Source organism: Thamnophis sirtalis, unplaced genomic scaffold (assembly GCF_051295495.1).
Source record: "Thamnophis sirtalis isolate CommonGarterSnake01/CBP01778 unplaced genomic scaffold, rThaSir2_p1.2 scaffold_2, whole genome shotgun sequence".
NCBI lineage: Eukaryota > Metazoa > Chordata > Lepidosauria > Squamata > Natricidae > Thamnophis > Thamnophis sirtalis.
This window is the reverse complement of record NW_028261382.1, coordinates 40,187,111-40,207,189: the sequence shown is the minus strand read 5'-3', so window position 1 is coordinate 40,207,189 and position 20,079 is coordinate 40,187,111. Positions and strand designations below refer to the sequence as shown.

At 45.4% G+C, this 20,079-nt stretch overlaps 3 protein-coding genes across 3 annotated transcripts; 2 read left to right on the top strand and 1 right to left on the bottom strand.

Annotated features, from left to right (window-relative positions):
• Nucleotides 1–3,594: 3,594 nt before the first annotated feature.
• LOC148048650 (feather keratin B-4-like) lies at nt 3,595–4,020 on the bottom strand. Its single transcript, XM_087707643.1, has one exon. The coding sequence runs from the start codon at nt 4,018–4,020 to the stop codon at nt 3,595–3,597; it is 426 nt and encodes a 141-aa protein (XP_087563769.1).
• Nucleotides 4,021–6,281: 2,261 nt separating this feature from the next.
• LOC148048649 (feather keratin-like) lies at nt 6,282–6,707 on the top strand. Its single transcript, XM_087707642.1, has one exon. It carries the CDS (start codon nt 6,282–6,284, stop codon nt 6,705–6,707), a length of 426 nt encoding a protein of 141 aa, XP_087563768.1.
• Nucleotides 6,708–13,149: 6,442 nt separating this feature from the next.
• On the top strand, nt 13,150–13,638 carry LOC148048648 (feather beta keratin-like). Its single transcript, XM_087707641.1, has one exon. It carries the CDS (start codon nt 13,213–13,215, stop codon nt 13,636–13,638), a length of 426 nt encoding a protein of 141 aa, XP_087563767.1. The 5' UTR covers nt 13,150–13,212.
• The last annotated feature ends 6,441 nt before the right edge of the window (nt 13,639–20,079 follow it).

The window sequence follows — 20,079 nt, the reverse complement described above, 5'->3', positions numbered from 1 at the left end:
GACTGCTTTTGCTGGTCTTGGATTGAGAAGATTTGGACTGGAATAACTTCTGTAGAATGTCTGGGCTTTCTGCTTTTCTCTCCCTGTGTTCTCCTGTCCTTTGAGCTGCTGAGGACCCAGCTGCTTTTCTCTGTGAAATTCATGGCTTTTCACCCACTGTGTGGGTGCTTCATTGTTTCATGGCCTCTTCAATAAAACTCTTGGCACATCATTCCTTGCCTCTTGGTTTTCCTTTGAGTGTTTCATCTCCTCTTCCTTGTAGCAAGGTGGAGATGATGGAGAAACAGCAGTCCAGATGAGGAGTTCACACATTCCAAAATCTGATATTCCATCCATACATCCATCCATGACTCAGATCAAAGTCTTCATTCATTCATTCATTCATTCATTCATTCATTCATTCATTCATTCATTCATTCATTCATTCTTGGCTTAGAGCAAAGTCTTCGTGTCACCACACTCCTTTTCTTCCTGGCTGTCATCAGCACACACACTTGTCTTTATGGCATGAGATCTAGGAACCTGGGTTTAGGAAAGCACCAGAAGCATTGGATGTTCCCGGGACAGAAGAGAGTATAGAAGCTGCCTTCCCAGTTCAGAGTTCCTTGGACCTGGCACACCTGTAGATTGGAGAAAAGGGAGAATTAATTTTCTTCCCACAGCCCGTGGGAGAAAACTTTAGCTCTCTATTATTCAAGTCCAGTAACTTTGCAGGGACTTCCACTCCCAGAATTCCCCAGCCAACAGGAATTCTGGGAATTGGAGTCCACACTTCTTTAGATGTGCAAGAGACTTGAGATGTAGGCAGGATTAATTCCCTGTCAAGCCATTTGCTCACTCTCCTTTGTTCATTGCCAGCTTTTGAAGAAGGAGAAAATGAATAGCTGAACAAATTGTCTCTCTTTAATTGGTGTGAGAAAAACATCCTTTGATGATGATTACTCCAAGCCAAAGAAATGCACACATCCCCGCAGGCTAAGAACACATTCCTGAATTCCTGAGTCCCTCAAGAATAGGGCGGCATACAAGTCGAATAAAACCTTCAAACCTTCAAACCTTCAAACCTTCAAGAAGTCAACATAACTGTGTTTGATTTACCATTTCCAGACAGGGAAATTGCCTTTCTCCTGAAGTAGGAACTCTTGGTCCTCCACCTTGGAGGGAAGTATGCAGTGGAGTACCCCAAGGCTCTGTTTTAGGCCCAGGACTCTTCAACATCTGCGTCAATGATTTAGACGAGGGAATAAATGGGGAAGTCATCAAATTTGCAGATGACACCCAGCTGGCAGGAATAGCCAACGCTCCAGAAGACAGGCTTAAGATACAGAAGGATCTTGACAAACTTGAACATTGGGCGCTATCTAAGAAATATAAATATATTTGTTGTTCTTAGTTGCAAAGTAGTATCTGACTCATCACAACCCCTTGGAGACTGTTCCTCCAAGCCTTCCTGTCCTCTACCATCCTCTGGAGTCCATTGAAGCTCACACGGGCTGCTTCAGTGACTCCATCCAGCCACCTCCTTCTCTGTTGTCCCCTTCTTCTTCTTTTGCCCTCAATTGTTCCCAGCATGAGGCTCTTCTTCAGGGAGTCCTTCCTTTTCATTACGTGGCCAAAGTCTTTGACTTTCCTTTTCAGGATCTGGCCTTCTAAAGAGCAGTCAGGGTTGATCTCCTCTATGACCGTTTGAATGGCCTTGCAGTCGAAGGGACTCAGGAGATAAATAGATAGATAGATAGATAGATAGATAGATAGATAGATAGATAGATGGATGGATGGATGGATGGATGGATGGATGGATGGATGGATGGATGGATGGATGGATGGATGGATAGATATAGATAGATAGATAGATAGATAGATAGATAGAGATAGATAGATAGATAGATAGATAGATAGATAATTATATAGGTAGATAGGTAAATAGGTAAGTTGATAGATAGATAGGTAGGCAGTCAGTCAGACAGATAGATGAAGTCCCCTTCTTCTTCTTCTTCTTCTTCTTCTTCTTCTTCTTCTTCTTCTTCTTCTTCTTCTTCTTCTTCTTCTTCTTCTTCTTCCCTCCATCCTTCCCAGCATTATGCTCTTCTCCATGAGTCCTTCCTTCTCTTTAAGTGGCCAAAGCATTTGAGTTTCCTCTTCAGGATCCGGCCTTCTAAAGAGCAGCCAGGGTGAATCTCCTCTAGGACTGACCGGTTGGATGGCCTTGCAGTCTGGAGTCTTCTCCAGCACCAGAGTTCAGAGGCCTCTATTCTTTGGCTCTCAGCCTTCCTTATGCTGCAACATATATATAAGGTAAAGATTCCGCATACTCATTCCCAACTCTAGGGGGCAGTGCTAATCTCTGTTACAAAGCTGAACTGCCAGTGCTGTCCAAAGGTGTCTCCATGGTCATGTGGCCAGTGTCCGCCTTCCAGATAGCATCCAAAATTAAATCAGAGTCCAAGGCAAAATATTGCTCAGAGTTCCAATTTATTGAGAGCCCTGTTGTCACATCTGGGGAAACCCGAATCTGAAGCTTGTCAGTTTTCCCCACCCAAGTTAAAATTTGAGATCTTACCCCACACCCACAAGTCCATCCCATGGTCCCATCTCCCACTGCCACGCTGGCAGTTCCACCCATCCGGTTCTGGTCAGGTGCAGAGGCGCAAAGACAAAGGATGACCTTGGCAATCTAGAAAGAAACTTTATTTTGGCTACAGAACGTTCTACTCCGGACTATCCCCCCTATAGAAACAGCATAGTAGAATAATAGAAGTGTGGGAGGCCAAAGATCCAAAAGGAACATGGCTGCAGGCTTAACAGCCGGTGTGACTGAACGTTGAAGGCGCATGGAACGCTGTTTCCTTCCCACCAAAGGTGGCCCCTGTTTTTCTACTTGCATTTTTTTACCTGCTTTCGAACTTCTAGGTTGGCAGAAACTGGGACAAGGAACGGGAGCTCACTCCATTACGGCACTAGGGATTCGAACCGTTGAACTGCCGACCTTTCTGACCAACAAGATTAGCGTCTTATTGATCAACAGACACATATAAATCCCTGTCCGTTTGAATATTATTCAGTATTGAATTATTATCAAAATGATTATTTTTGGAACCAAAACCACTCGCTAGGTATTCTTCCCCAGAGGGGTGTTGTACTAGAACTCCCAGTCATGATGAAAGAACCTTCTAGAACTATAGCCCAGCATTCATTATTGATTTGGGGTTTACGTTATTTTCCCATTTCTGCTTCTAATTCAGAGACTCGGATGCAACAGTTTTAAATACTGGACACGCTGGCTGTTTTGTTGCAAGGAAGAGGGGACCAAAACTTCCAAAGGAAAACCAAGAGACATGGAATTATGTGCATGGAGATTTATTCAAAAGGGCAATGAAACAACACAGTGGGTGAAAAATCCAAGAATTTCACGGAGAAAAGGAGCTGGGTCCAGAGCAGTTCAAAGGACGGGGAGAACAGAGGGAGAGAAAAGCAGAAAGCCCAGACGTTCTACAGAAGTTATTCCAGTCCAAATCTTCTCAATCCAAGACCAGCAGAAGCAGTCTCTTCATTCCTGTAACCGTGAGGATCCGTTCCTTGGGTTCTACCCATCCGTCAGTAATTACAAGGGATGAAAGTGACGTTTCCACTGCCTCCCTGAAGATTCCTTCCACCGAGCAATCCTCTACTCGGGGTCATGGGCCTTCCAAGGATCCCGGCTCCAGGGGGAGCACATGGTGTGTGGCCTCCAATGGCAACAGGCTCACAGCTGGCGGAGAGGATGGGACCAGGGATGGTCACAACGAAAGAAGGAGGCTGGATCACGACCTCTGCAGGTGGGATCTGGTTGATGCATTGTGGGGTGATTCCGCAAAGGGTTCCAAGTTCTCCAGAGCTTAAGCCTCCTCCGAGAAGACCACCGGCCAGGCCACCCATGCTTCCTCTACGAAGGCCACCAGCAGAGGCACGTCCAGAGCCAAAACCAAACTGTGGGCTGGAGCAAGAGGCTGGGATGACACAAGATGGAGCACAGGAAGCCATTTCTGAAACCTGGAAACAAGGTCAAGAAGGAACCAAGTCAAAACAAAGGAGAAAGAGAAGAAGACAATCTTTCCATTGGTTGTCCTGTTTCTCTCCCACTCTTTTCCTACACGAACCTGGAGAAGAAACATGAGCTTACCTGCTCTTCAAGGAGATGTTGCAAAGACAAGAGAGTCAAGTGAAGCTGATGGATTTTGGAAAGAGGAGCTGGGCTTTTTATACGCTTCTCGTGGCCTCTGGACTGGTTTGGACTGGCCAGACTCTGCCTCCTTTCCGGCTTAAAGGTTGTGTGAGCCACCGCTGCCTTTCTTTTCATGTGGGCAAGCTAGCATTGCTCAGCAGAAAATAGGGGAGAATTCAGCTGCCATCATGGAAAAAGTATACAAATCCCTCGGCTTTATTTAATGTTCCCAATCTGTTGATTGGCATCGTGGTCAGGCTTGGCTGCTTTTAGCCTGAGGGGAAGGAAGGAAGGAAGGAAGGAAGGAAGGAAGGAAGGAAGGAAGGAAGGAAGGAAGGAAGGAAGGAAGGAAGGAAAACCAAAGCTATAATTCCAATCCCTTGAGTTCCTGCAGTTGGGAGGCTCAAATTTTATCCCCTCATCCTGGAGGATCCATCAGAGAGGATTGAGTTGTCTTTGAACCCGGATCAGGGAACTGCTAGAAAGAACTGCTTTGTGTGGTTGGTCAAATGCCTCCTAAGGAACCAAATTGAGTGGAATCATTTTATTTGGCCAAGTGTGATTAGACCCACAAGGAGTTTGTCTCTGGTCCCTTCAGTGTTACAACTTTGGTTATCCCCCCTTCCAACGCAGTCCTAGGCTACCTTCAAGGAGGGATGGAATCTAAATCATGTGAGGTTTTAATTCCCCCTTTATAAAACGTTGATTGCATCCACTTCTGGCCACTGCGATAAAGGAGGATTAGGGGGGACATGATAGAGCCTTCCAATATTTGAGGGGCTGCCCCAAAGAAGAAGGGGGTCAATCTATTGTCCAAAGCAGCCAAAGGCAGGTCAAGAAACAACAGATGGGAACTAATCAAGGAGAGAAGAACTTAGGAGGAATTTCTGACAGTGAGAACAATTAATCAGTAGAAAAACTTGCTTTCAGAAGTTGTGGAGGCTCCATCAGGGATGGTTTTTAAGGAAAGATTCATCTGGAATGACAGATAGGGTCTCCTGCTTGAGCAGAAGGTTGGAATAGAAGACCTCCACGGTCCCTTCCAACTCTCTTTTTCTGCTGAAATACAATCTTACATCCATACTACTCGGGTAAATACATATAGACAAACACAGCCATTGCTTCGGTTAATGAACGAATTTCCGGTCCCAATTTTGATGCTACACGAGGTGAAATTAGACTTCAATCGTGCCTCTTTTTAGAAAAATGTTTGGATTTGAATCAGATAAAAGGGAGTGATGCCAAATGTGTCAGATCAATCCAGGGTGTTACTCTTTTGATCTTGCAGAACTACAAATCCCATTGGGAGCCACGCTGCGGACAAGCGAGAATTTCTGAGCTGTCAGAAGAAATTTGGGAGGGTTTAGATGATTCCTTGAACCCCAGGGTATTTCTAATTCATTCATTCATTTATTTATTTTCCTTCCCCGGCGTTCAAAATCAAAGGAAACGCAAAGGTCCATGAAATCCGAGAGGAAGACAAAAGGAAGTGGTTGATGGGCTATTAGCTTCCTCTGATGGCATCTTAATTCTGCACTTAATCTTCTGACTCAGGAAAAAGGATGTTGAAAACTGAGATCATCAGACAAAAGAGGTGGTGTCTTAGACAATTGAGAAGGCAGCTGAATGGTATAAAAGCTTTGGACTTTTCTGGTATCTCAACAGCTTCACTTGAGTTCTCCTGTCTTCACGAGAAGATCTCAGAAGAAGAGGTAAGAGGCCATGGTTCTTGGAGGAATGTCCATGCTTAGCTAACGTGTGCTGGAGAATCCGTTGGAGTCTTCAGATTCATCTCAAAATCAACGTCTTTTGTGGAGGAGCCTCTGTTCTCGCATGGTGCACGACCAGCTTGGTCTTCCAAAATTAGTTGCTGAAATTTTTCACACTTGGTATCTCCTCCTAAAATTCATGGGTAAAGAGAGCTTTTGTGTCTCAGGAGGAACATCTGGAAGAATTAGCAGAGCTTATCTCCAGAAACTGGTGGGAGAGAAGTATGATAAATGGTAAAGATCCATGCATTTGTTTTCTTCTCCTTTGTTTTGACTTGGCTTCTTCTTGACCTTGTTTCCAGATTGCAGTAATGGCTTCCTGTGCTCCATCTTGTGTCATCCCAGCCTCTTGCTCCAGCCCACAGTTTGGTTTTGGCTCTGGACGTGCCTCTGCTGGTGGCATTCGTAGAGGAAGCATGGGTGGCCTGGCCGGTGGTCTTCTCGGAGGAGTCATAGGCTCTGGAGAACTTGGAACCCTTTCCGGAATCACCCCACAATGCATCAACCAGATCCCACCTGCAGAGGTCGTGATCCAGCCCCCTTCTTTTGTCATAACCATCCCTGGTCCCATCCTCTCCGCCAGCTGTGAGCCTGTTGCCATTGGAGGCCACACACCATGTGCTCCCCCTGGAGCCGGGATCCTGGGAAGGCCCTTGTCCATGAGTAGAGGATTGCTCGGTGGAAGGAATCTTCAGGGAGGCAGTGGAAACGTCACTTTCATCCCTTGTAATTACTGATGGACGGGTAGAACCCAAGGAACGGATCCTCACGGTTACACGAATGAAGAGACTGCTTCTGCTGGTCTTGGATTGAGAAGATTTGGACTGGAATAACTTCTGTAGAACGTTTGGACTTTCTGTTTTTCTCTCCCTGTGTTCTCCAGTCCTTTGAACTGCTGAGGACGCAGCTGCTTTTCTCTATGAAATTCATTGCTTTTCACCCACTGTGTGGGTGCTTCATTGTTTCATGGCCTCTTCAATAAAACTCTTGGCACATCATTCCTTGCCTCTTGGTTTTCCTTTGGGTGTTTCCTCTTCCTTTTAGCAAGGTGGAGATGACGGAGAAACAGCAGTCCAGATGAGGAGTTCACACATTCCAAAATCTGATATTCCATCCATCCATCCATCCATGACTCAGATCAAAGTCTTCATTCATTCATTCATTCTTGACTCAGAGCAAAGTCTTCGTGTCACCACACTCCTTTTCTTCCTGGCTGTCATCAGCACCCACACTTGTCTTTATGGCATGAGATCTAGGAACCTGGGTTTATGAAAGCACCAGAAGCATTGGATGTTCCCGGGACAGAAGAGAGTATAGAAGCTGCATTCCCAGTTCAGAGTTCCTTGGACCTGGCACACCGGTAGATTGGAGAAAAGGGAGAATTAATTTTCTTCCCACAGCCCGCGGGAGAAAACTTTAGCTCACTATTATTCAAGTCCAGTAACTTTGCAGGGACGTCAACTCCCAGAATTCCCCGGCCAACAGGAATTCTGGGAATTGGAGTCCACACTTCTTTAGATGTGCAAGAGACTTGAGATCTACGCAGGATTAATTGCCTGTCAAGCCATTTGCTCACTCTCCTTTGTTCATTGCCAGTTTTTGAAGAAGGAGAAAATGAATAGCTGAACAAATTGTCTCTCTTTAATTGGTGTTAAAAACATCCTTTGATGATGATTACTCCAAGCCAAAGAAATGCACACATCCCCGCAGGCTAAGAACACATTCCTGAATCAAGAAGTCAACATAACTCTGTTTGATTTACTATTTCCAGACAGGGAAATTGCCTTTCTCCTGAAGTAGGAACTCTGGGTCCTCCACCATCGAGGGAGGTATGCAGTGGAGTACCCCAAGGCTCTGTTTTAGGCCCAGGACTCTTCAACATCTGCGTCAATGATTTAGACGAGGGGATAAATGGGGAAGTTATCAAATTTGCAGATGACACCAAGCTGGCAGGAATAGCCAACACTCCAGAAGACAGGCTTAAGATACAGAAGGATCTTGACAAACTTGAACATTGGGCACTATCTAAGAAATATAAATATATTTGTTGTTGTTAGTTGCAAAGTAGTATCTGACTCATCACAACCCCTTGGAGACTGTTCCTCCAAGCCTTCCTGTCCTCTACCATCCTCTGGAGTCCATTGAAGCTCACACGGGCTGCTTCAGTGACTCCATCCAGCCACCTCCTTCTCTGTTGTCCCCTTCTTCTTCTTTTGCCCTCAATTGTTCCCAGCATGAGGCTCTTCTTCAGGGAGTCCTTCCTTCGCCTTAGGTGGCCAAAGGATTTGAGTTTCCCCTTCAGGATCTGGCCTTCTAAAGAGCAGTCAGGGTTTATCTCCTCTAGGACTGACCCGTCGGATGGCCTTGCAGTCCAAGGGACTCGCAGGAGACTTCTAAAGCACCAGAGTTCAGAGGCTTCCATTCTTTGGCTCTCAGCCTTCCTTATGCTGCAACATATATATACGGTAAAGATTCCGCTTGCACATACTGTATGTGCTACTCATTCCCAACTCTAGGGGGCAGTGCTCATCTCCGTTTCAAAGCTGAAGAGCCAGCGCTGTCCAAAGATGTCTCCATGGTCATGTGGCCAGTGTCCGCCTTCCAGATAGCATCCAAAATTAAATCAGAGTCCAAGGCAAAATATTGCTCAGAGTTCCAATTTATTAAGAGAGCCCTGTTGGCAGATCTGGGAAAACCCGAATCTGAAGCTTCTCAGTTTTCCCCACCCAAGTTAAAGTTCGAGATCTTACCCCACACCCACAAGTCCATCCCATGGTCCAATCTCCCACTGCCACGCTGGCAGTTCCACCCATCCAGTTCTGGTCAGGTGCAGAGGTGCAAAGAGAAAGGATGACCTTGGCAATCTAGAAAGAAATTTTATTTTGGCTACAGAACGTTCTACTCCGTACTATCCCCCCTATAGAAACAGCATAGTAGAATAATAGAAGTGTGGGAGGCCAAAGATCCAAAAGGAAAATGGCTGCAGACTTAACAGCCAGTGTTACTGAACCCTGAAGGCGCACGGAACACTGTTCCCTTGCCACCAAAGGTGGTCCCTGTTTTTCTACTTGCATTTTTTTACCTGCTTTCGAACTTCTAGGTTGGCAGAAGCCGGGACAAGGAACAGGAGCTCACTCCATTAGGGCACTAGGGATTCGAACTGTTGAACTGCCGACCTTTCTGACCAACAAGATCAGCGTCTTATTCATCGAGAGACACATATAAATCCCTGTCCATTTGAATATTATTCAGTATTGAGTTATTATCAAAATGATTGTTTTTGGAACCAAAACCACTCGCTAGGTATTCTTCCCCAGAGGGGTGTTGACTAGAACTCCCAGGATAATGAAAGAAACTTCTAGAACTATAGCCCAGCATTCATTATTGATTTGGGGTTTACATTATTTTCCCATTTCTGCTTCTAATTCAGAGACTTGGATGCAACAGTTTTAAATACTGGACACGTTGGCTGTTTTGTTGCAAGGAAGAGGGGACCAAAACTTCCAAAGGAAAACCAAGAGACATGGAATTATGTGCATGGAGATTTATTGAAAAGGGCAATGAAACAACATAGTGGGTGAAAAATCCAAGAATTTCACGGAGAAAAGGAGCTGGGTCCAGAGCAGTTCAAAGGATGGGGAGAAAAGAGGGAGAGAAAAGCAGAAAGTCCAGACGTTCTACAGAAGTTATTCCAGTCCAAATCTTCTCAATCCAAGACCAGCAGAAGCAGTCTCTTCATTCCTGTAACCGTGAGGATCCGTTCCTTAAGTTCTTTCTATCCATCAGTAATTACAAGGGACGAAAGTGACGTTTCCACTGCCTCCCTGAAGATTCCTTCCACCGAGCAATCCTCTACTCGGGGCCATGGACCTTCCCAGGATCCCGGCTCCAGGGGGAGCACATGGTGTGTGGCCTCCAATGGCAACAGGCTCACAGCTGGCGGAGAGGATGGGACCAGGGATGGTCACGACGAAAGAAGGAGGTTGGATCACGACCTCTGCAGGTGGGATCTGGTTGATGCATTGTGGGGTGATTCCGGAGAGAATTCCAAGTTCTCCAGAGCCTATGACTCCTCCGAGAAGACCACCGGCCAGGCCACCCATGCTTCCTCCTTGAAGGCCACCTCCAAGACCAGCAGAGACACCTCCAGAGCCAAGTCCAAATTGTGGGGTGGAGCAAGAGGCTGGGACAATACAGGATGGATGACAGGAAGCCATTTCTGAAACCTGGAAACAAGGTCAAGAAGGAACCAAGTCAAAACAAAGGAGAAAGAGAAGAAGACAATCTTTCCATTGGTTGTCCTGTTTCTCTCCCACTCGTTTCCTACACGAACCTGGAGAAGAAACATGAGCTTACCTGCTCTTCAAGGAGATGTTGCGAAGACAAGAGAGTCAAGTGAAGCTGATGGATTTTGGAAAGAGGAGCTGGGCTTTTTATACGCTTCTCGTGGCCTCTGGACTGGTTTGGATTGGTCAGACTCTGCCTCCTTTCCAGCTTAAAGGTTGTGTGAGCCACCACTGCCTTTCTTTTCATGTGGGCAAGCTAGCATTGCTCAGCAGAAAATAGGGGAGAATTGAGCTGCCATCATGGAAAGAGTATATAAATCCCTTGGCTTTATTTAATGTTCCCAATCTGTTGATTGGCATCGTGGTCAGGCTTGGCTGCTTTTAGCCTGAGGGGAAGGGAGGGAGGGAGGGAGGAAGGAAGATGAGAAAAGAAAAAACAGAAGGGGCTGTGGAAGGGGGGAAGGAAGGAATGAAAGAAAACAAAGTAATGAAGGAAGATGAGAAAGGAAAAAAGAAGGGAGGGAGGGAGAAAAGAAGGAAGGAAGGATGGAAGGAAGGAAGGAAAGAAAACAAAGTAATGAAGGAAGGAAGATGAGAAAAGAAAAAAGAGAAGGGAATGCGGAGGAAGGGAAGGAAGGAAGTTGAGAAAAGAAAGAAAGAAAGGAGGGAGGGAGTTGGAGAAGGAAGGAAGGAATGAAAGGAAACAAAGTAATGAAGGAAGGCAGATGAGAAATTAAAAAAGAAGGGAGGGAGTGAGAAAAGAAGGAAGGAAAGAAAGACGGAAGGAAGGAAAGAAAACAAAGTAATGAAGGAAGGAAGATGAGAAAAGAAAAAAGAGAAGGGAATGTGGAGGGAGGGAGAGAGGGAGGGAGGGAGGGAGGGAGGGAAGGAAGGAAGGAAGGAAGGAAGGAAGGAAGGAAGGAAGGAAGGAAGGAAAGAAAACCAAAGCTATAATTCATGAAGATGCATCAGAAATAATCCAAACACTTCAAAAGCAATTAATTAGTGTCCCAAGGGACATCACGCTTGGGTGTTTAGCCAAATTCTAGGTGTTAACATAAGAACATGATTGCAAAATTAGTTGAAGTGGCCCATTAAGGATTTAAAGCACTGAAAATTGCTTGGCAAGGAAGGCTGAGCATAGTTCAGGTGTCATAATCTTCCCCAATATCTGCATCTTAATTTCACTGCTCAACCTTCAGGCAGGGTGAAGATCAAATGTCGATGGATGTTCCTGGAGTTCCAAGATGACTGCTTCAATTGGAGCTACAAAAACTGGACATCTCCTATGCCCATTTCTCCAACCCCTTGGGTTCCTGCAGTTGGGAGGCTCAAATTTTATCCCCTCATCCTGGAGGATCCATCAGAGAGGATTGAGTTGTCTTTGGACCCCGATCAGGTATCTGCTAGAAAGAATTGCTTTGTGTGGTTGGTCAAATGCCTCCTAAGGAACTGAATTGAGTTGAATCATTTTATTTGGCCAAGTGTGATTAGACACACAAGGATGTCGTCTCTGGTCCCTTCACTATTACAACTTTGGTTATCCCCACTTCCAACGCAGTCCTAGGCTACCTCCATAGAAGGATGAAATCAAAATCATGTGAGGTTTTAATTTCCTCTTTATAAAACGTGGATTGCATCCAGTTTTGGCCACCGTGATAAAGAAGGATTAGGGGGGACATGATAGAGCCTTCCAATATTTGAGGGGCTGCCCCAAAGAAGAAGGGGGTCAATCTATTGTCCAAAGTACCCAAAGGCAGGTCAAGAAACAACAGATGGGAATTAATCAAGGAGAGAAGAACTAAGGAGGAATTTCCTGAGAGTGAGAACAATTCATCAGTAGAACAACTTGCTTTCAGAAGTTTTGGAGCCTCCATCAGGGATGGTTTTTAAGGAAAGATTCATCTGGAATGATAGATAGGGTCTCCTGCTTGAGCAGTTGGTTGGACTAGAAGATCTCCACGGTCCCTTCCAACTCTGTTTTTCTGCTGAATTACAATCCTACATCATTAACTACTCAGGTAGACAAACACAGCCATTGCTTCAGTTAATGAGCGAATTTCCGGTCCCAATTTTGATGCTACACGAGGTGAAATTAGACTTCAATCTAATTTGAGAAAAATGTTTGGATTTGAATCAGATAAAAGGGAGTGATGCCAAACGTGTCAGATCAATCCAGGGTGTTACTCTTTTGATCTTGTAGAACTACAAATCCCATTGGGAGCCACGCTGCGGACACACGAGAATTTCTGAGCTGTCAGAAGAAATTTGGGAGGGTTTAGATGATTCCTTGAACCCCAGGGTATTTGTAATTCATTCATTCATTTATTTATTTCCTTCCCCGGCGTTTAAAATCAAAGGAAACGCAAAGGTCCATGAAATCCAAGAGGAAGACAAAAGGAAGTGGTTGATGGGCTATTAGCCTTCTCTGATGGCACCTTAATTCTGCTCTTAATAAAACTCTTCTGACTCAGGAAAAAGGGTGTTGGAAACTGAGATCATCAGACAAAAGAGGTGGTGTCTTAGACAATTGAGAAGGCCAGCTGAACGGTATAAAAGCTTTGGCCTTTTCTGGTATCTCAACAGCTTCACTTGAGTTCTCCTGTCTTCACGAGAAGATCTCAGAAGAAGAGGTAAGAGGCCATGGTTCTTGGAGGAATGTCCATGCTTAGCTAATGTGTGCTGGAGAATCCATTGAAGTCTTCAGATTCTTCTCAAAATCAACGTCTTTTGTGGAGGAGGCTCTGTGCTTGGTCCACGACCAGCTTGGTCTTCCAAAATTGGTTGCTGAAATTTTTCACACTTGGTATCTCCTCCTAAAATTCATGGGTAAAGAGCGCTCATCTCCAGGAACTGGTGGGAGAGAAGTATGATAAATGGTGAAGATCCATGCATTTGTTTTCTTCTCCTTTGTTTTGACTTGGCTTCTTCTTGACCTTGTTTCCAGATTGCAGCAATGGCTTCCTGTGCTCCATCTTGTGTCATCCCAGCCTCTTGCTCCAGCCCACAGTTTGGTTTTGGCTCTGGAGCTGCCTCTGTTGGTGGCATTCGTAGAGGAAGCATGGGTGGCCTGGCCGGTGGTCTTCTCGGAGGAGGCTTAAGTTCTGGAGAACTTGGAACCCTTTGCGGAATCACCCCACAATGCATCAACCAGATCCCACCTGCAGAGGTCGTGATCCAGCCTCCTTCTTTTGTTGTGACCATCCCTGGTCCCATCCTCTCCGCCAGCTGTAACCCTATTGCCATTGGAGGCCACACACCATGTGCTCCCCCTGGAGCTGGGATCCTGGGAAGGCCCATGGCCCCGAGTAGAGGATTGCTCGGTGGAAGGAATCTTCAGGGAGGCAGTGGAAACGTCACTTTCATCCCTTGTAATTACTGACGGATAGGTAGAACCCAAGGAACGGATCCTCACGGTTACAGGAATGAAGAGACTGCTTCTGCTGGTCTTGGATTGAGAAGATTTGGACTGGAATAACTTCTGTAGAATGTCTGGGCTTTCTGCTTTTCTCTCCCTGTGTTCTCCTGTCCTTTGAGCTGCTCAGGACCCAGCTGCTTTTCTCTGTGAAATTCATGGCTTTTCACCCACTGTGTGGGTGCTTCATTGTTTCATTGCCTCTTCAATAAAGCTCTCGGCACTTCATTCCTTGCCTCTTGTTTTCCTTTGGGTGTTTCATCTCCTTTTCCTTGTAGCAAGGTGGAGATGATGGAGAAACAGCAGTCCAGATGAGGAGTTCACACATTCCAAAATCTGATATTCCATCCATCCATCCATCCATCCATGACTCAGAGCAAAGTCTGCATTCATTCATTCATTCACTCATTCATTCATTCATTCACTCATTCATTCATTCACTCATTCATTCACACTCACTCACTCACTCACTCATGGCTTAGATGATAGCATCCATCTGTTCATCCATCCATCCAGCCATCCAGCCATCTAACCATTCACTCATGGCTTAGAGGATAGCATCCATCTGTCCATCCATCCATCTATCCATCCATTAATTCATGGCTTGGAGGACAGCATCCATCTGTCCATCCATCCATCCATCCATCCATCCATCCATCCATTCACTCATGGCTTGGAGGACAGCATCTATCTGTCCATCCATCCATCCATCCATCCATGGTTCAGAGCAAAGACTGCTTCTTCTGGTCTTGGATTGAGAAGACAAAACCCCTTTTATTAAATGAATGTAAATTCCTCTCCTTCACCTTCAGCCAAGGACTGGCAAACACTCTTTCAAAGGAGTATTTATCACCACAGACCTTATCTAGCTTGGAAAGCTGCCATGGAAATATTTCCCAAACCAGGTGCTGTGCAAGGAAAGACTTTGGCAAAGAGTCTCTGAGATTCACGGACAGATCTTCACATTCCTGAAATGAACAAATCGTTTCCTGCAAAAAGCCCACTCCCTTTTCGCTCCTCGTTTATTTCCTATGGGAGGGGGCGTTCATTATCCACCTGTGGCTTTACTCCCAAGTCGGCCCTGATTTCTGAGCTGCTGTTTTCTTCTGGCGCATGCGCACACTGGGAACAGGCTCCTCCTGTTCCTCTGCCTCGCTGCTGTCTAGCTCCGAAGGCAGCTGAGAAACTGCCAGACGGCCTCGGCCTCCTCTCTGCCTCTGATGCAGAGCCCTCGTCTGAGCCTTCCCCAGACTCCAGGACTGGCCCATCTTCCTCTCCAACCCTCCTCACTGTCTGACTCTGCTGCCACCTCCGCCAGAACAGTCCGTGAGTGAGATGGATGATTTCAAAATGTGATTAGTAAGGGGAGAAATTGAGAAGGAATGAGTGGCGGAAGTCATAATTTAGCCTCCCTTGGATTTCACGACCCAAGCTGGCTTCGTTTTTTCGGGCGGGAATCTAACATCCGTGCTGGAAAAGGCCTAGTCTCGGTTCACCCAGGTGTTTTTTCCTTTCTTTCTTTCTTTCTTCCAACCTTACCCTCGGGTCTTATTTTACGCTTGATCTGATTACAAGAGTTATAATTGCTTTCTGGGATAATGGCCCAGCGCTATGTAAACAGGTGGGAAAGGCCTCCGCATGTTTGACGGTGAGGGCAGATCAAGGCCAAGCTCAGCTCCTCGGGGAAGAGAGAACTGGTCCATCAGCAAAACGGGTCCCTGAGTCATTCCCTGGCTGAGGAGATGCTCCCGTATGGATTGACTAAGCACTGTTCTACCGGGAGAGCACTTCGTGTTGAGGTCTCCTGGGAAGGAGCAGAAGATTGCTACTGCCATCCATTCTGGTGCTCTAGGAAATTCATTACACACACACACACACACACTTCTTTGAGGCAGCCCCTCAAATATTGGAAGACTGCTATCATTTCGCCCCTAGTCCTTCTTTTCTCTAGATGGGCCATGCCCAGTTCCTGCAACCGTTCTTCGTATGTTTTAGTCTCCAGGCCTTCAATCATCCTAGTTAGAATTAGAATTAGAATTAGAATTAAATAAGAATAAGAATAAGAATAAGAATAAGAATAAGAATAAGAATAAGAATAAGAATAAATAGAATAGAAGAATAGAATAGAATAGAGGAGAGGAGAGGAGAGACGAGACGAGACGAGACGAGACAAGACGAGACGAGACGGACAAGACAAGACAAGACAAGACAAGACAAGACAAGACAAGACAGACAAGACAAGAGTTGGAAGAGACCTTAGAGGACTTCTAGTCCAACCCACTGCTTAGGCAGAAAACCCTGTACCATTTCAGACAAATACTTGTCTAATCATTGAGACTCTAGAAAGAATGCAGAGAAGGGCAACCAGGATGATGAGGGGACTGGAGGCTAAAACATACGATGGACGGTTGTAGGAACTGGGCTAGTCTAGGGAAGAGAAAGACCAGGGGAGATACGAGAGCAGTCTTCCAAAATTTGAGGGGCTGCCACAGAGAGGAAGAAGGGGCTCAAGCTATTTTCCGAAGCACTTGAAGGCCGGAGAAGGAAGAATGGATGGAAGCTGACCAAGGAGAGATTCAACATGGAAATAAGGAGGAATTGCCTGACAGTGAGAGCAATCAACCCATGGAACGGAATGTTGCCTTCAGAAGTTGTGGGGGCTTCATCACTGGAGGCTTTCAAGAAGAGATTGGGCTGCCATTGGTCAGAAATGGTGGAAGGTCTCCTGTTTGGGTGGGTGGGGGTTGCACTGGATGACCTCCAAGGTCCCTTCCAACTCTGTTATTCTATATTCAATGGGAACAATGGGACAGAAGCCTTCAGAGGTTGTGGGGGCTTCATCACTGGAGGCTTTCAAGAAGAGATTGGGCTGTCATCTGTCAGAAATGGTGGAGGGTCTCCTGCTTGGGCAGAGGGGGCGGTTGGACTAGATGACCTACAAGGTCCCTTCCAACTCTATTCATATGTTAATAGCATCTCCAAATTAAGACTACATTGCAGGCGGGGCAAAATACGACTGTCAGCTAATTCACGGGACAGAGTGGGAATTCGTGGCCGTTCTACAAAGCAGATGGACGCTTTGTTCTTCCCCAGCCTCTTCAAGTAATTTGAGCCACCAAGCAGACCAAAAAAAACACAGACTAAGTTAATTAAACTCCCAATTCCGAAAGGGCGTGTTTTAATCACGGGTTATGACAGCAAACTAGCATAAAAGCCTTCAGCGTCTTGGAGACTTCTCTCTGTTTAGCGTGCTTAAGACTGGAGATCAACCCTCCAGAGGGTTACAGTACATAGAAGCGTTTCGGAAATTCATGGTAGAGAGCGGAGACGAACACATTGCTGTAATGGAAAGAGCTTTATTTTCGGTCTGGAACCTGGATGGCCCTGCTTGTTCTGTGGACGAGCTGTCGCGCATCTCCAGGAAGGGATCCATTATGGGGTGCTTCCAAGGAAAAGGGATGTAGAAACATTTGGGGAAAGAAGGAAGGAAGGAAAGAAAGAAGGCAAGAAAGAAAGAGAGGGGAGGGAGGGAGGAAGAGGAAGGGAGGGACAGTAGAAGGAGGAGGAAGTGAGGAAGAGAGGAAAGGAGGAAGGAAGGAAGAGGGAGGGAGAGCATAAGGAGGAAGAAAGAGAGGGAGGGAGGGGAGGTAGTAGAAGAAGGAGGGAAGAAGAGAGGAAAGGAGGAAGGAAAGAAAGAAAGAGAAAGAAAGAAAGGAAAGAAAGGAAAGAAAGAAGAAAGAAAGAAAGAAAGAAAGAGAAAGAAAAGAAAGAAAGAGAGGGGGAGGGAGGGGAAAGAGGAAGGGAGGGACAGTAGAAGAAAGAGGAAAGATCGAGGGAAGAAGAGAGGAAAGGAGGAAGGAAGGAAGGCAGGAAGGAAGGAAGGAAAGAAAGAAAGAAAGTAAGGGAGGTAGGGGGAAGTACGTAGAAAGGAAGGGAGGGAGGAAGGAAGAGGAAGGGGGGACAGTAGAAGAAAGAGGAAGGAAGTGAGGGAGGAAGAGAGGAAAGGAGGAAGGAAGAGGGAGGGAGAGCATAAGGAGGAAGAGAGGGAGGGGGAGGTAGTAGAAGAAGGAGGGAAGAGAGGAAAGGAGGAAGGAAGGAAGGAAGGAAGGGGGAGTAGAAGAAGGAGGGAGGAAGAGAGGAAAGGAGGAGGGAAAGAAGGAAGAGGTTGTAGAAGGAGGGAGGGAGAGAGAGAGGAAATAGAAAAAGGGGAGGGAGGGAAAGAAGGAAGGAAGAAAGAAAGAAAGACAGAGAAAGAGAGAGGGAGAGAGAGGGGGAGAGGGAGAGAGAGAGAGAGAGACTGTAAGTCATAGGTATTCGAATTGTCCACTAGATGACAGCAAAGGGACACAATTGACCTTGGTAGGTGCCCTCTGGAGCTTCACTGGAGAACTTAAGGGAAGGATTCTAGATGGACGAGCTTTGGAAGATGCCACCAGTGTTGGGTGTCGAAGTCTTGGAAGAGATCCCTGGCGCTCGCAGCAGGAGTGGCCCTTTTGATGCAGGAGCCCTGTGGGATTGTCTGGCACAGGGCTGCCTTCTACAGGTGTCCATTGCATCACCGGAATAGACAGGTCTCCTGTCTTGTTGGCACGCTCAAGATCTGCTGGCTTGCTTGCTTGGGAAATTCTATTCCTCTTGTGTAGGGTTTGCGAGCTCAGGGGGACGATGGCCCTTACAACTGGAATGGAATGGCCTGGGACCAACAATGACCATGATCTTCTTCTTCTTCCTCCTCTTCTGCCACTGCTCCTCCTGCTCTTGCTTCTTCTGGTGCTCCTTCTTCTGGTGTTCCTTCTCCTCCTCCACCTCCTTCTGGTGCTTCTTCTCCTCCTCCACCTTCTTCTGGTGCTCCTTCTTCTTCTCCTTCTTCTCCTCCTCCTCTTTCTCCTTCTTCTTCTTCTCCTCCTTCTCCTCCTCTTCCTCCTTATGCTTCTTCTTCTTCTTTTTCTTCTTCTTCTTCTTCCTCTCCTCCTCCTCCTCCTTCCTCTCCTCCACCTTCTCCTCCTCCTCCTCCTTTCCCTTGTCCTCTTCCTTCTCTTCCTTCTCCTTCCCCTCCATAAAAGAAGGAACCATCGTTCAAGAAGTTAATAACACCCCACCAAGTGTTAATTCCGTGGTGGGTATGGGGAGATAAAAGAATGAAAATACGATCTTGGTGCCTGAAAAAATAAACAAAACTCAAGATCAGCTAAAGAAAAAGGAAGGGACACAAATCAAAGTCATCCTTCGTGGTGAGACCTACCTCCTGGGCGTCCCGTTCTAGGTCTCCTATTTTGAGAATATTCCGCTGGAGAAGAAGCAGAAGAGTGGAGCAGAGTATGGAAGGAAGCGATACTACCAGCCAAATATATAGACCGATTGGCAGTTCATTCCACACCGATTAAAAAAAATGCACCAAGCAAATTTTAATTAACCATGATGGGGGTTGGGGAAGACCATCACTTCCGTGCTGTAGAATATCTACAACGCTTCTGAAAAGAATTATAACCACCACAATAAAGTGAACCAATAAAAAAAAACCCGTGGCTTGTGTGTCCGTACTTCTGTGTGTTGAGGTGTCTGTGTGTGTACACACGTATTTGTGTACAAGTTTCCCATTTCCTGTTATGTCATTCTTTCAGGAAGTTAATCAAACAAGTCCACCTCCTAGTGGTCACTATTAACACACACACACACACACACACACACACACTCATTGATGTGTGTGGTTTTTTAAAAAAGTTTGTTTTTCTTTTTATTTTATTTTAAAATAGAATTTATTTTTATTTCCAAAACAAACACATCACGTAAAATCTTCCTTCTTTACCTACTGTAGAAAGTGTATCAGTTGGTTACAAAAGGGTTCCGTGCATCTCTCCCACAGTCATCGAGCATAATTCATATCAACTCAAGTATTTTAACTCAAATATTTAATACATGTTACCCTTACACCTCCATTTTGATTTGATTATAATTGTTTAAACGTCCTTCATCATAAAATATACCAAGATTTAATACTTCACCACTTACTGGCATTTCATTTAATATTTCTAAAATCCTCCAATAGCACTGAATCCTTATGTCCTATTCTAGCTAAACATCCATAATATTTAATAACAAACTTTTCAAATCCTCCTTTCCAAATCGCTGTTGGCAATTTTCATCTAGTTTCCTTATATTATACTCATACATATATATATATATAAATTGTCATCATTATCCCTCCTTTATTTGATTATATCCTGTATCATAACATTTTCCCCCTAATAATCAAAACTTAACTGTATTTAACAGTTCTTTTTTAATTAACATTTGTATATAATCCAAAAGGATTTCTAATCTTCCTTTCATGAGTACCATTTAATATTCATATCCAATTATTACTTATCATAACACTACACATTGTGTACATTATTATCATTATCAATT